This window comes from Symsagittifera roscoffensis, chromosome 4 (genome assembly GCF_963678635.1).
Source record: "Symsagittifera roscoffensis chromosome 4, txSymRosc1.1, whole genome shotgun sequence".
In the NCBI taxonomy this organism is placed as follows: Eukaryota; Metazoa; Xenacoelomorpha; order Acoela; family Convolutidae; genus Symsagittifera; species Symsagittifera roscoffensis.
The window spans coordinates 13090288-13107106 of NC_087065.1; the positions used below are offsets into that span (position 1 = coordinate 13090288).

Consider the following 16819-nt stretch of genomic DNA (forward strand, 5'->3'; position numbering starts at 1 on the left):
ATTTTTGTGTCTGGTTTATCAATGGGGTTTTTTTTAGTACTAATTTTTTTCAACCTAACTAGCAAATTTAAGTGCTCCTTTGGTAGGCCTTTTGCTATAATCACGATCTGTAGCATTGGAAGTTTCATATTCTATTCTGTTTTATTTGTGGCCAGTGTTTGCCGATTTTTTAGCGTCTGTGACTGAGAGGTAAGAACGCGTGGCTTCTAACATCGAGGTCTGATTCCGACTCATGACAAACGTATACTAAATCTACGCTGATTTCCATATTTTTATATTTCAGTTTTTAGAGACTGTTTTTTGTTTTCTCGATGAAGTTTGCGCTGCTCAGCCTCTATGTTGAAGATTGTCAAGCTTCCATAGCGCAGATGATAGGACGAGTGACTTTTAATCTTCAGAACGGTGGTTCTGTTCCGGAAGATACAGATAATAATTAGTTTTATCTTCGTTATCGTTTTGGCCGTTTTTCGCTTGTTTGCGAAGGTGCAGCTTTGCATTCTCAAGTGTTTTATTTGAGAATTATTCTTAATCACTATTATTCAAGAGATTTTTGAGATGCATATTGCATCTTACATTTTGAGATACATTTGATTAAGTACATCCAAAGTTAATGTGGTTTTCTCCAGTTCATTTCATTCCAAATTGTGAAATTTTAAAGCTATTTTTTGCCTTTTTCTTACTTTTATTTGCGAAGTTACAGCTTTGCCTTTGTATTTGATTGAATATAGTTTGATGAACTTGAGATGGCACAAGAATACTCAGTATTTTCATGGATTATTTTTACACAAGCAAAGCTTTTGTTATAAAATGAATTATCTTTTTTTTCAACTTAAGTCGCAAATTTTGTTGCGACGCAAATATTGTTGCGATAAAGTATGTTCCTTTTGAAAGTGTTCATTTTGATCAATAACAAGCTATTACTTACAGCCAATGCGAAGGATATTAACATAGACTATTTTTGTTCCGATTTTCCTAACGAAAGTAACGGAATATTTGTGCTCGGGGTGGTTTTTTTCTTCAGACAAATTGCGACTTTTAAACTAGCCATTTTGACGGGATTTTTTTTATTATCATTCAAAAGGTATTGTTGTCTTGAGCTTAAATTTGGAAAAATATTTTACCTGTGATCTTTTTTTAGTATAGTTGTGGGGGTTTAAAATTGCTGTTTTGGCCAATTTGGGACAATTAACGCGCGATATATTTCGCGCTATGAACGCGTAAGCGGAGATTTAATAAATCTTAGAAAACGTTTCAAATTGGTGGAAGGAAGGTCATTTACCATAATTGATTTGTTACTAGGAGCGAAAATCATTACTTAGTACTTTATATGGCGTGTGGGGGGGGGGATGATTTTCCCAAAAAAATATCCAAATTTTTTTCCATGTTATTACTGCTCCATATACTGCTCGATGAATTGAGGGGCTAGAATTTTTTTTACGAATTGAGTGGTACTGCTATTGCGTCATAGTTGGCGCGCGTCACTTGAGAAATTTTGTAGACTCAAAGTTTTACTCATTCAGTTTTTCTTAGTAGCGTTATCGGTCATATTTTTGCTTGTGTATGCGAAGTGCAACTTCGCCTCTCTGTACACTTTTTATTGCATTTGCGAGAACAAGTGTCTTGTAATCGGTAATTAAAACTTTTTCTATGTAAACAACTTTCTTACTATTCCGTAAGTAGTTGAACTTGCTCCATAATTAAATCCTAGTAACTTCCAGGCACCTTCTCACTTGCTCTAGAGGTAACTAGATTGCTTTTGCGCTCTAAGGTCTTTGTTTCGCTTTCCTGTCGGACCTTATTGTTTTTTTTGTGTTTATGGAATTGAATAAAAAGGTTCGAGAAAAATTTAATTGTGGAACTTATCGTGTCTGATTATTTTTGTCGTCTTAATTTCCGAATCCTGGATTTTTTCAGATTTACACAGTTCGTACTATTTTTAAAAGTCCATCAGGTAATTTGTCAATGAGTTGTTTTGATTTGTTCTGATCTGTGGATTTGATTGATATGTTTTCCTTAAGAGTAAAAGACGCAGTGATTTTCACTTTTATAGGCTTTGTTGATTTTCAGAAGAATTCGGCGAACAAAGCTTCCAACGGGAAACTTATTTTACCCGCTAACACTACATTTACTATTCTCATGCTCTCGCAACGGCAGTAAAAAAAATTATAGAAAATCAAGTGGAAAAATGGAAATTATAGAAAATTTCACGCTTCGGGAAATAAACCGACAAAAAAAAAACAAACTAGAGGGAGAAAATGAACAGCTAGAACTTGATATACGAATAAAGTAAGCTGAAGAGTTTAGCAGAAGAATTCGGCGAACAAAGCTTCCAACGAGAAACGTATCTTACCCGATGACGCTTCCTTTACTATTCGCATGGTTGCGTGAGCAAGTGTCTTACCAGACACGTGCTCACGCAACCGCAGTAAAAAAGAAAATTATAGAAAATGAAATGAAAAAATGGAAAATATTGAAAAATTCACGCTTCGGAAAATACAACGACAAAAAGATTCTTTTTAACACGCAACAGCACTCAAAAATATAGAAAATCAAATGGAAAAAGGAAATTATGGAAAAATTCACGCTCCGGAAAATAAACCGACAAAAAAAACAACCAAATTATAAAATAATATTCATTGACAGCAGTAAATCAAACTAAAAACATGGCGTATTTTTTCCCTGGTTTTCCTTTTCGTTTCGACCTGAATGGTTTCGGCATTTGTTTATTCGGCTTTGTTAAATTATTTTTTTGTCGCTTTAAGAGCAAAAATGATTTTTTTTTTTGAAAAATTTAGGTCCCTTGTGTTGCAAGATTTCAACAATTTAAGACATAGTTGTTCAAATTTTATGTGATGGTATTCATTTGTTTTCAGCTCAAAAGGCGTCTTACTACTTGTTGTCAGCCTAGTGGCCGCTCATTAAATGTCAGAAGCTTATTTTATAATTTGTTTTTTTTCGATGTTAAACTGAAACTATTTCAATTTTTGTCCAAGTAAGTTTTTTTTTCGATTTTGTTATTTCCGTTGCCTTACGATTTGCTAGCTTGCAATGTTGCTCTTGCTTGGCATTACAAGTGACGCGAAGCGCCGCTTGGCCTCTGTATAATGATTTTTTGAATATTTTTTTTTCATTTCGTTTAAAAGCATTATTCGCCTCTGTAGTCGCCTTTTTTGCGTCTTCTGAAGGCGCCAACTAGATCTGAATTTTTTAAGTATTGTTCCCAGTTTAGCTACCGTTAGATGAATGTTGTCAAAGCTTTTTAACGCTGGAGATTGTTTCCATATATTTTTTTGTAAAATTGAATTTGACAAAAAAAATTGTAGATGAATTTTTGTAGATTTATGATTTTTTTTCGGGATTTTGCAAATGCTTTCCCAATAATTTGCATCCGGATTTCTTGCAATGCTATGCTTGTGTTTTATAGTAAGTGATGCCAAGCTGTTAATTAAACTCAAAAAAGAATAAATTTTTAGATCATGGAATTGCTTTTAGTCAGTTCTTGAAACTTTTCCAAAAGTGCTTGTTGGCCGTGTTCTTTTTGGTTTTTATATATTAACATTATTCTGAATGGATAACTACACTCAAATTCCAATTCCGAGAAACCCTCTGCAAGCGTCACATTGTTTTTTATTCGTTCCGATAGTTTTCCATGCACAACTTTTCTATATATTTCATCTATCCAAAAGTCTTAAAATTTGTTCAGGCTCATATTTTCTTTTTTGCAGTTTGACTTTTGATTTCAAGTTCAGTTCAATTCTTTTGTTTAAAGGAATACAAACTCCACTATCCAACAGCAAAATTGTTAAGGTCACGATAAACATGATTGATTTCTTATTACGAAAATGATATTCAATTATCAGTGAGTTCTTTGAAACTTTTCCAAGGGCCTGTTGAACATATTTTTTTTGTTTCATTTTTTTGTTAACAGTTCATTCTCAATGGATTAAAACACTCAAAGCAACCCAGCGAAATAAACAATTTACCTCTTGATCCAGCTTTATCAAATTGGGTTTATTTTTTTTTAAAGTGTTCAAAGAGCTTTGCAGCCATCATATTTTTTTTAATCCAAAAAAATATTTTCCAAGTTTAATTTTTTTCCAAATTCGAAAATTGAATTTTTTTTAAAAAACAAGTCAGTTTTTTGTTTACTTGCGTTGATTGACTTTTTTCCAACTCTCTATTGGTTTTGTTTCCTTCAGAGCACCGCAGCAGTGTTTCTGTCTCACTAAATTGGAAATGATCTAAGCGAGTGGTCTACTACGCAAGTGGTGTTATTATGATAGGTTTGAGTTTTTCAATTCGCATCTAACGTGTCTGACGCTTCAGGGTTTCTTCTGATTCAAGTGCACCGCCGAGGTAAACTAGTTTCATACATGGGAAATCATTGGCCAATAACGAATTTGATGTCCGACCTAAGTAAACAAAGCTTAACAAAACTGTTCACCCATGGGGTCCTATTTCAGATATAAGTAGGCCGATGCCGAAAGAACTCATTGTTTTTCAAAACTTTCCGATATGATTAGACTTCGTGCAAGCACATTAATGTGGGACTTCATTCGTTGTTGACATTCGCGGTTTAAATAAATATATGGTTGAGGTTAATTTCATTTCAGTTTGAATTTATAAAAAATTGCTAAATTGTACCACGCTGTTCAGAAATCCCATCAGACAAAAGAAGCTCGAAAAAGCGTTTTGCTTGAAGTCGATATTAAAATTACGGGCGTTGAGTTTCATTGTAGTTTGAATTGCATGTACTCGAAGCCTTCTGGTCCAGCTGTCTTTAATGACCCGAGCTGTGCTAATTCACCAAAAAAAATTGTCAAGGTTGATAGGGTAAAAAATATTGAGTGCGTCGGAGTGGTTGAGGATTGAAGAATAGTACCCTTGTCTTGTGTTTGTGGTAGCACGATGTATTTATTATTTATGAAGCACTGGGGGATAAATATTAGTGTTTTGGGTTTTTCAAAAAAATAAAATTTCGAAAATTTTGTCGACCTTTTTTTTTTAGGTCGAGACCGAATTAATGTTTTTCGAGCTCTCCCTAAGCATGGTTTACGGTTTAGTCCCTGTTTTGGGTAAATTTTTTTTTCTGCGCCGCAGGCAAAATTTTGAAAAAAAAATAATCCAAAAAAGGCGTTTTTAGGCACTTTTTGGAAATCTTTGACCAAAAAATCGCGTTTTTTCGGAGCGCGCTCCCCCCTCAAAATTAGTATATTTTGGCGTCCAAGGCGCCTTTAGAAAAATTTTAGGGTCGGTCGGCCAAAAATGGATTTCTTAAAAGGTACCAAAGGGGGGACCCTTTGGGTCGGCAGGGGGTCGAATCCCTGAGGGAAAGACGTCCGATACCGCCGCCCCCCGCCCTAAATCCGCCCTTATTGAATCAATACTGGCTGGACAGGACATCATTGTTCAATAAAGATCATGGATTTTTTCTCTTTCAAGTTCGTTCATCTGTTTGTTATGTTTTCTTATGCAATGTAATTGTAAATATCTATCTTATGTTGTGCCGTGTTTGTGTGTAATAGGGAAATGTATCTGCTGGGCTACATGGCCAAGGATAACAGATTGTATCTGGGGGACAAGGAGCACTGTGTGGTCAGCTACAGTGTGCTGTTGAGTGTGTTGCAGTACCAGACACATGTGATGCGGAAGGACTTCAAGATTGCAGACCAGGTGTTGCCACAGATACCCAGGGAACACAGGACAAGAGTGGCCAACTTCCTCGAGAAACAAGTCAGACACTATTTAAACCATATTTTTTTTTATTTGTAGTTTTTTTCAGTTTTTATTTTTCTCATTATTTTATCTGGCATTTTTATCACAAACGCTCATATTTTGCTGGACTTTCATGAGGCACGCAAAGTTTCGTGAGGCAGCTTGAATCGTATCTAATTTAAATATAGTGCTCTCTTGTAGATTTGTTAAATTTATAACTTAACGCCATATCTGATAAAATATTTTTCTTACAGTTGAGCTGGAGTTTACCAAAAAGGCTCATAAATATTTGCGTTTTTTGCGAAAACAGGATTTTTTATAAGGCGATAATTTTCATGGTGTTTTTGGGGGGTCGAACCAATTGCGGCGTGTACGAACTCATTTGCGACAGGTTATCTGAATTTACATTACCATTGATTCTAGGGATTCAAAGCACAGGCCCTGACTGTGACCACTGACCCGGAACACAAGTTCGAATTGTCACTGCAACTCGGAGACCTCAAGACGGCCTACCACATTGCCCGGGAGTCAGAGTCCCAGCAGAAGTGGAAGCAACTTGCTGACCTGGCCATTCGCCAGTGTCAGTTCGGACTAGCTCAGGAGTGTCTGCATCATGCGCAGGACTATGCTGGATTGTTGCTTCTGGCGTCTTCAGCAGGACAGACTGACGTGATGGCCAAACTGGCGAGTGCAGCTGAGACGGCGGAGATCAATAATGTGGCATTCTACTCGTTCTTCATGCTCGGAAAGTAAGATCGATAAATTTTCAAGTATGAATTCAAGCTTCATTATCAGGTGAAACAACAGACTATACAAAATGAATTTTCTTAGTCTGGAGCTAGTTATGCGCTCAATTTGAATCGGACAACCTGTGAAGCATTGATGTCTTTACATGTGCTGTAAACAAACGTATATGGCTGTTTCAATATGCCATATTAAATTAAATCGTCGATGGCTGCAATGATGCTTTGATACGTTCCTGATACATGGGTGTATGGTAGCATGTCTGTTAATTGTGTACAGGCTGGATGAATGTCTGGACATATTGATTAATACCAACCGACTCCCAGAGGCGGCTTTTTTCGCCCGCACTTACCTGCCCAGCCAGATATCGCGAGTAGTGCAGCTGTGGAAAGGTAGTCTGGCCAAGACGAGTCCCAAACAGGCCGAGGCACTGGCGGATCCGATGCAGTACGAGAACCTGTTTCCCACTCTCCAGACAGCACTCCATGCAGAGCAGTATCTCCAGGGCCAGAGTAGAAAGGCAATGCCCGCAAAGACATTCCCTTCCACCACCGTGAGTTTGATTCGAAATTCAGAAAAATGATTTCGAGTTATTTGGGCATTAGAAGCGTCAGCCATCTTAATGCAATTAAGGCTATTAAGTGCAGTTAAGGTTGTAACGGTTTAATTACACTTGCAAAGCAATGTGTTATCGTAACAACTTTCTTTTTTCCAACCTAATTCGCAAATATTGTTGCGAATTTTGTTGCGACTTAATTTACAGCTTATTGATAACATGTGCTTTGACACTCGAATAGTTATAAGTTTACACATTTGGTGTTACTTCTGCTGCATCGAATTGGCAATTTATTAGCATATGTAGCTGCGTTATTGGTGGCTAGTTTTTGGGGATTTTGAGCATCCGTGGCTGAATGGTTAGTGCGTGAGACTCAAATTTGCTAGGTCGGAGGTTTTTTGCTAATTGGAGTTTTTGCTAAGCCTCGAGTTTTTGCAAATTCGAGGCTTATTTCGACTTTTTCTCATGTCACTTGAGAGAGCTGCTTTTTGGTCGTGTTCTCGCAAGTGTTTGCGAAGTGCAGCTTCGCCTCTGTGTTGACTTTTGAGTCATTTTGAAGTCTTTTTCTTTCACAACTTTACCATGATTTTTGAGCACAAAAGAATCATAATTTGTCAAAAAAAAATTAGGCTCTTTCCTTCCCCCACCTGCAAATTTTTATAATTACACAAGCAATGCTTGTGTTATAATATGAACTAGTTTGTTTTACAACCTAAGTCGCAGATATTGTTGCGATCCAAATATTGTTGCGGTAAAATGTGTTCATTTTGAAAGGTTGATTTTCATCAATAACCAGCTATTAAGTACAGCCAATGCTAAGGATTTTAACACAGACAATTATTGTTTCGACTAACGAAAGTAACGGAATATTTATGCTCGGTGGTTTTTTTCTCCAGACAAGTTTCGACTTTTTAACTTTCCATTTTGACGGTTTTTTTATATCATTCGAAAAGTATTGTTGTCCTGAGCTGAAATTTGGAAAGATATTTCACCTGTGATAATTTTTTGTAAAGTTCTGGGAGTTAAAAAAATTGCCCTTTTGGCTTTATGATTTGCGATTTATTACATGCAAAATTTCATCTTTTTGTATTTGGTGTTACTTTTGCTGCAGCGAATTGGCAATTTATTAGCGAATTGGCAATTTATTAGCGTATGTAGCTGCGTTATTGGTGGCTAGTTTTTGGGGATTTTGAGCATCCGTGGCTGAATGGTTAGTGCGTGAGACTCAAATTTCCATTTTGACGGTTTTTAACTTTCCATTATGACGTTTTTTTTATATCATTCGAAAAGTATTGTTGTCCTGAGCTGAAATTTGGAAAGATTTTCACCTGTGGACAATTTGGGACAATTAACGCGCGATATATTTCGCGCTATTAACGCGTAAGCGGAGATTTGATCCGTCAAAGAAATCGTTCCAAATTCGTTGAAGGAAGCTTATTTGCCATAATTGATTTATTACTGGGATCGAAATGTATCTTTTTGTACTTAATATGGCGTAGGGGGGTGATTTTCACAAAAAGTCTCAATTTAAAAAAAATTCATTTTATTTTCATTACATTTAATTTTTTCATGTTATTACTGCTCCATTGACTGCTCTATAAGTTGAGGCACGTTAGTTGGTAAGTTTTTTTAAAACTGACTGGTACTGCTAATGCTTCATAATTGGCGTGCGTCACTTAAGAAATTTTGAAGACTCTAAATTTTACTCATTCAGTTTTTCCCTGTAGCGCTATCGGTCATATTTTTGCTTGTGTATGAAATTGTGTATTGCCTGTGTTGAAATTACCGTTCACATTGTCCGATTGTTGTGAAAATTGACATGCAGACTAATTAGGCCATGACAAACATGTTTAGTCTTCATAATCAACCTTGTAAAACCACTCGTTAGACCATAAAACTGATGCTCGTGTGGGGGGGGGGGGGACGAAAAAGAGCCAATAACTATTTTTTGTCAGTTTTTTCAGCGAGTTTTTGTAAAACTTAGTGTTTTCTGGCCCCGTTTTGATTGAGTTTTGGCATATTGGAGAGTTTTGGCCCATTCGGAGGTTTCGTGTCTGTCCTCAATTTAAGAAGATGATTTCAAGAAGTATTTAGATCGTTTGTTAAAATGATATACCGCCAAGCAGTATCAAGGAGAGTGGTTCCTCAGATTGGCCACGGTGATAAATTCTGAGTGTGTGTGTTCTCATCCGTCAATCAAAGGCCAATTATCAAAAACTGAGATAACCTTTTCAGCTTTATAGTCTTAAACTTCTTTTTGTGTAGCCGAACTGGGAGCGAAATGTATTGGAAGAGGCCTCAAACTGGTCAGGGGAGGAAGGAGTTCATCTTCAGCAGCAGCCTCAGTCATCCGCATCAGATACAGCAGGCAGAGAAGGAAGTGGATCAAGTCATGACAACTCTGCTCATGATTTGAGCGAGACAGTAGACGAGCAATTTCACGACGCCGACGGAGAAAAGGGTGAAATAGTTAATGAAACAGGTACAAAATCGAGACAATTTTACATTTTCAACTGATTTGCTAAACGACGGTAAATTGGGTGAAATTTTTATTAACCAAATGTTGGTAGGGTCAGCTCGCCTATGATACTTGTGGCCGGAAACAAGTGAAATTTAGCCTTCACTTGATCGATGAAAAGTGCTTCTAAAAGGGTAAAACCTCAGACAATGGGCATCGCATTTATTTCTTGGTTTTAAATTTGGTGGGAATGAAAATACATCTCGTTTGCCGTTGATGTTGCACAGTATTGATCACTTATTTGTTGAAACCTATTGAGGTATTGCTGGATTCTAAATGTGACCCAAGTTAGCATCGTCCACCTATCTTCAATGGTGTTAGGGGAGGATCTTAGCTTCGTTCTGAGTTGGAGTATTTGGCTATCAGACTCGAGTATTTAACTTGCTGAGCTAAGGAGTTTCTATGCTAATAAAGTAGCGGGGTTGAGGATTTTTACTTAGTCTATCTGTCGGGAACTTGAACTCTGACCTCTTAGATTTTTTGGATTCAATGTGCAATTTAGATAACAATCAAGCAGAGCCCGAGCCCAGTGGGACTGAAGAAGATGTGAAAAAGAAAAGCGAAGAGGAACTGTCTTTGGACGATGACCTTGAGAAACTGAATTTGGACGAGGCAGTGGAGGGCACAGACGCCCACGACGCAGTAGTCATGGATGACGACGAGGATGATATAGACGAAGATGAACTCCTGAAAGACGACTGAGTGATCCCGCCAATCAAATTCCAGACAAGACTGAATTAGTTGTTTCCTCTAATAAATTCATAGTTTTGGTCCATGTTCATTTTATCAGACGAGGTGATGCAAGGATATTCACTTTTTGAATGTGAAAAAGGTAGTTCATATGAGCAAAAGGTGTTTTTGATATCATACTGGATTTGATCAATAAGATAAATGAAATTATTGTGGAGCATAAATTTGGGCTGTGGGTGCTAGCGATATGCAGTAGTTGTTCACGAGTTCGGTGGATGTACAATTTGACTTTTTTGATCAATGGTGCAAGAGATATTTCTGTAACATCATATTTGAATCGACTTATTATGGCTTAAATTTTGTGTAAAATGTGTAAAAATTCTGATATATAATTATAGTTTCAAAATTTGCAGACCAGTTTTAAATCAAGGCGATTGATCCACAAGTGAAAGGACCTATATATGATCTGTTCAGCTCTTCACGGAGAACCGTTGTTGCGGCACTGCTTAAGAACTGCGTGCAATCTGGGCTGGGCAATGTTGCCACACCCTCAAGCAAGGATCACGGTGTGCCTCGCACATCCGACCTTCCAATTGAGAGTCGTGAACTACTTCACCACCAGTGTATTTACACTAGCAAGGCTTGTGTGATAGTATGAACTCTCTTTTTTTCAACCTAAGTCGCAAATATTAGTGTTCATTTTGAACAATAACCAGTTATTAAGTACACCCAATGCTAAGGATATTAACACAGACTATTATATTACAAATAGCACTTTAACTTCAAGGTATCATGGATTTGTAGCGTAGAGGTAGGGAAGGAGACTCGCAGCAAAATAAGAGAGGTCGAACCTGGGCAGGGTCGGATGTTTTTAATGAACTTTTTCGTAAACTAGTTAAAATGCGTCCGCTTTGTAAATTAATAAATGTTAGTTGGAAATTTTTTTTTAAATTGACTGCTAATGCGTCATAATTGGCTTGCGTCACACTTAGCAATTATGTAGACTCATAATTGGCGTGCGTCATTCGAGAAATTTTGTAGACCCAAAGTTTTACTCATTCAGTTTTTTCCTTGTAGCGTTATCGGTCATATTTTTGCTTGTGTATGCGAAGTGTAACTTCGCCTGTTTAAAATTTGTTCAGGCTCAAATTTACTCTTTTTTTGGTTTGGCTGGTTTTTTTAATTGCAGCTCCCTTCCGTTGCTAAGAGGAAGGCAATTCTATCAAACAGCAAAAGTTTTAAGGCCACGAAAAACGTAAGGGATTTTTAGTTTCGAAAGTATGTTTGCACTCGCGAGCAGCGTAGTGTAGTAGTACAAACCTTATTTTTTCTTAAGCTTAGTCGGAAATTAAAATCTTCACTTATTTTGTGAACTCAGAATCACTAGGTCAGTTATCGAATCCGAGTCGTAGCCGAACTTTTACAAGTCTGAGGCTTATTTTTACTCTTTTTTATTGCGCTTAATAGAGCTGCTTTTTGTTTTTTTACGCTAGTGTGTGCGAAACGAAGCTTAGCCTCTTTGTTTGATTTGCAGTTTTCTTAGCGGAATAAAAAAGTTACCGAAAAATCCAGTTTTTTCAATGTCTAATTTTATCAAAGAAGTGTATCATAAATTGCTTTTGAAGTTCAAAGAGTCTTAAAACTAAATAGTTTCTTTTCCTGTTTTCTTGCGTTCGTTGACTCTTTTGCAACTGTCTGCTAGCTGTTTTCAGCAATATTGGTCATCATGTTTTTTTTTTTGGTTTTTCAGTAAAAAATTTAAAGCTCAAATATTTTTCGCAGATTAATTTGTGATTTCAATGCTTTTTTTTGTTAAAAGGTAGATAAACTCCACCATCGCCTAGCTTTAAAAATGACCTTTAATTTGCGGAAGTCCCATTTGAAAAAATTAACTATTGATTCAGTTTTCTCTAAAGGGGACAAATTTGAAATTCATGTACTAAAAAATAATCTAAAATTTTTAATTTAAGTACTTTTTTTATTTGTTCAATCAACTATTGGCAATGTTTCGAATAATTGGGGTCAAGAGCTAGAAAAACATTTTAAATCAAAATCTTCAATAAAAAGTTTCAAAACGGCAAGTTTTTTGAAACGAAATTAACTGCTGCGCTGGAATTAGGGACGATTTTTTTCTGGGGTTTAAACGAACCGATTATTAAATCTTGGTTAGTCTAGAAAAATAACGCTCGTCGTGAATTCACTTGATAATTGGATTTGGTTGTAACTACACTTGTCCGTATAAATAAATAAACCGTTGAAATAGCTCTCTTGAGTTTAATTTGCAAAAAAGTAAGCAATTTTACGCTGCTTAGCTAAACGGGAAACAAAAATAGCTGGCTGCTTTGCAACTAGCACAGAATGTTCCGATCACATTCGTAAAAAAAATTTTAAAATAAGTTTCTTAAAACTAGTGTCAATTTTAAGTGCGTGCTATCACGAGAGAACTTAAAATTTGCGTTGAAAGTATGGAATTTGGAGATATTGGACACTATTTGTTTTCAAAAGTTGAATGTAAAATGATAATTGAAAAAATTTAAAATATTCTACAAAGAGCGAAAAGAGATTTACTTATTTAATTCTTGATCAGTATTTTATTCATAAAATAATTTTTTCACCTTCACATTTGATTTGTCCTTATTTGAACTTTTGTTTTTCCGAAATTTTCTTTCAGAAATTCAGTTCAAATTTTTTCGTTGAAAAAAGGCTAACTCTACTATCGAACACTAAAATTGTATAAGTCACAAAAAAGTGACTGATTTCTAAATTCAAGAGTTTTTTAGTTTTTAGATTTTCCAGATGAACAGAAAAGTTATTAATTTTTTTCAAGGCGATAATATAACGCAAAAAACACCGACTGTAAACTGTGTCTGAATTCAAAAACTTCAGAGTTCTGTTTTTTCCCGTAGAACATCGAAAATAGAAAGGGTTGAAAAGTTTTCGATCATTTTTAATAAATTTTCTGTTCTTTTACATTTTTCTAGCTGACTGTTTATCATGTTTTTGTATTTTGATTGGAGTGCTGAAAAAAATTGACCTTGAAACAATCTGAAGCACTGGACACACTTTTTATTTCTTTTTGAGTTGATTGTAAAAGTTTGTCGAGCAGGGACTTGTATTTGACATTGCTTCATTTGTCGACATCTGCTGTTTTTTTTGTTTCTGTTGTATCGCAAGAGGTGCGAAGCTCCGCTTCTCTGTCATTCAAAAGTCGTTTCTAAAAGTGGAACAAAACACTATAGATTTTAATTGAACGTCGGAACTTTTAGGGCGTCGCGTCATTACGAGCAATCTGGTTTAAGATGAATTTTCCGATTTTTGAAAAAAAAAGTGGAAAGTTCACGCCTGGGTGGTTTTTTCAGTCAATTTTTGAGTTTTCAACTGAATGGTTTTGAAAGAAGTTTTTTTTTCATACCATCTGAAAGATTTTGCTGCCAGACGCTCGAATACATTTTTGCCTGTGATTAATTTTTGTAGGGTTATGGGAATTGCAATATGTTAATTTGGCTACTTTAGGATAAAAAAACTTACCAAATAAATAATAAATATTTATTTAATTCCCTTAATTTAGTTTTTTTTTCGAATCAGGTTGATTAGTATAGTTGTTGCAACTTTCTGACTTGTCTACTTTTGCTACGTAACTAGTAACCCTTTAGCAACCGCTCAGTATCAAACCAGATCAAACCTTCAGAAAACATTAAGCATAATCAAAGCACCTGCTCAGCCTCAAAAAAAACTAATAAAACTTACTTTCATTGGGATCTTGTAGATCCCACGATTACGTAGCAAAATTAAACAAGTCATATAGTAAGCACATCATGAAGTAGACAACTACTACATTAACCAATCAGAGTCGAGAACAGTAAGCAAGCTTAAGAAGTAAACAACTATTTATCACTGATTTCCAAAGTTTCTTCCCAGTTCTCGTTTTTGATTAGTTATTATAGTATTTGTCTACTTTTTGACCGGCATGAAAAAGAGGTTGTCCACATTTTGACTGCACTCCAGAGTAATTAATTTGAGTATTGATGTTACGCATTTGACAGCTTTTAGTGTTCCCAATAATCAAATAGAGGCTAAAAACTTACAAAAAGACGTTATTATGAACCGTCTGAATTCACTTATTAGGAAACACTAGTTTCATATTGCTAAAACTCCCATCAGTTATTGTTTTTTTTACATCAGTAACTACATGGTCAAAATAACTGAACCGATACGGTAATTCCTGTACTCTGCGCTACATCAAGCTCGTATCCCCCATGGAACTTTGAAATTTGGTTCGACCAATTTGTCATGGCAGTGATGGTGAAAGAGAACTTGGATACTGAGATTTTACTAAAGAACCAAAACCGGTCATAGAAGAGCCGACTAGAAAACCAGAAACAACCCGAATGACAGAAAGTGCAATGGCCGTGGCAGAAAAAGAAACGAAACAGAATGGTTAAAGACAAGATCCAACTTGAGAACGAACACCGAATAGAAAGGGTTCCCAAAGTTGGTTATAATGTGTATTATAACGAACTACAGAAAAGACTAGTATCCAGGCTATTCCTAGCGCTGGGAACAGAGGGGAAGAAAATATTCGTTGAGAAAATCCACACAAGGAGATTTCGAAGTTTGACTTCAAGGAAATAGGAACGTTCGCAAAAGCTTTGTTTGAAAACGCAAAATTTAACGTATGAACGGTACAAGCTTTTCAATTGACATCAGGAAAGAGGAGAGTCACTGCAATCGGTCCACGCAGCACTAACTGCACCAGCAGCTAGCTCCGAACTCGGCGCACTCGAGGACGATTTAGTACGAGATTCATTCATTTCGAGGATAAAGAACGTAGCCATCCAAGACCAGCTGGCATCTGAAAAATTATCTGCTGATGAGGCAAAAAGAGCGCTCAAATTTGAACAGAGCAAATAGACAACTCAGGCAATTCAGAGGACAAATATCAGTACTGCAGGCCCAAGTCAGTTCTCTATATCAAAAATTAGAATAAAACAAGAACTTATAGTGAAAGTGGGTAACAGAAATCAGATTAATAGACGATAATGCAAAGAGCAGCACAAGCGAAAACAACCGAAAGGTAGAAACTAAAAACGATCTGCTAGCGAAAAACAACCCTGCAAACGATGCGGCGATTATTGACTGAGGATCCTTCAAAAAACTGCCCGTTGATGGGTAAAACATGTAAGAACTGCAGAAAGCCAAATTATCTCACGAAAACGCGTCGTTCACAACAAATAAGCGAAGTAATTGAGGACGGCAATAGTTCCAACGACGAGTGCAACTTCATACAAAATTTTGACTCAAGTGATGAATTCGAAATCATGCCGATAGAAACAAACAGCCAAACACTGAGCCAGATTGAAAAATACGTCCAAAACAGATTGGCAAACAAAAAGGCGATACAAAAGGAAAAAATGGGCGACTTAAGTATCAAAAATGTTTACATACGAAGAAGTCCTCAGTCAGAAACAATCAAATCCCGTAAAGCGCTCTTCAGAATCGATAACCAAGTTATCAATCTGACAGTCAACGCATGCAGTCAAGTATCCTTTTTAAATTGGGCAACAGCCAAACAAATCATGGAACTTTCAAAGAAAGCAAGTTTTGTATCAACGGGCAGCCAGGCCTGTCTGCACGGTATGTTCATTATAATAAAGAGCCTCTTATGATTCTTGGGGCATTCAAAGTAAATTTTCGTTCGGCGGGTTGGGAAGTACCAGATGCTTCAATCCTGATTTCAGAAAAGGGTACTAGATGTATCCTAGGATTGGACTTACAAAACAAAGTGAGGATCACCACTATCCAGAAGCCAGCCCCTAAAGAAAAGTCGAGGATTGAAGTGCTACTGTGCGAGCAGTCAGAAAGTTGGAAGGTACAAGTTTATAAAAAAAATTAAAAACCGATTTGAGCGGCAGGAACAATCAAAAACCATGTAGTAAACAAAAAGTTAAAAGACCAGTTATGCCAAATTCAAGAAATGGGTAGACCGATACCAATTCACGTTCAAGATATAATACAACTTGAAGAAATTACTGGGGAAGTTCATATAAAACAAATTCACAAGTGCACGAGCGATTGCTTTATCGCTCCAAGAAATACTAGTACGGTAAAACGAGAAAACTCATTAAAGCTTGCCTTAAACGCGAAACCAATCAATAGACAATTATTTAAAAACAAGCATCAGATGCTCAACGTAGATGAACTATTAGATGGGGTGAGTCAAATTGTAACTTCTTCACAGTACTAAACCTAAAATACGCTTATATCCAATTGAGATTGACTGCGGAAACAGCGAAACGGTGTAACTGTCGGGGGGGGGGGGGGGGGGGGTGCAACAGGAACTTACAGGTTCTTCAAAGACTTTAATGGGCTAGCCGACATGCCTGCAGAGTTTCAAAAAAAGCAATGCATCGAACTCTAAGCCACGCTAAAACCACCTTCTGTTTTCTAGACGACATATTAATCCTCTCGAAAGGAAAAGAGATTGAACATCAAACACTAATTTCGAATGTACTAAGAAATTGGGCAAAGAAAATCTGGCCGTTAAAATTTTCTAATTGCGAATTTTCAAAAAACTAATTAGACTGGCTCGGACACCA

General features: G+C 36.5%; 1 protein-coding gene across 2 annotated transcripts in view; it reads left to right on the top strand.

Annotated features, from left to right (window-relative positions):
* Nucleotides 1-10633, top strand: part of LOC134843630 (coatomer subunit beta'-like) — a 43560-nt gene extending 32927 nt beyond the window's left edge. For both annotated transcript variants that reach the window (XM_063859812.1, XM_063859813.1), the window contains 5 exons: nt 5526-5733; nt 6139-6464; nt 6739-7012; nt 9281-9497; nt 10036-10633. In XM_063859812.1, the coding sequence (XP_063715882.1) occupies nt 5526-5733; nt 6139-6464; nt 6739-7012; nt 9281-9497; nt 10036-10235 (1225 nt within the window). In that variant the 3' untranslated portion in view covers nt 10236-10633. The remainder of the gene's footprint in view (nt 1-5525; nt 5734-6138; nt 6465-6738; nt 7013-9280; nt 9498-10035) is intronic.
* Nucleotides 10634-16819: the final 6186 nt, after the last annotated feature.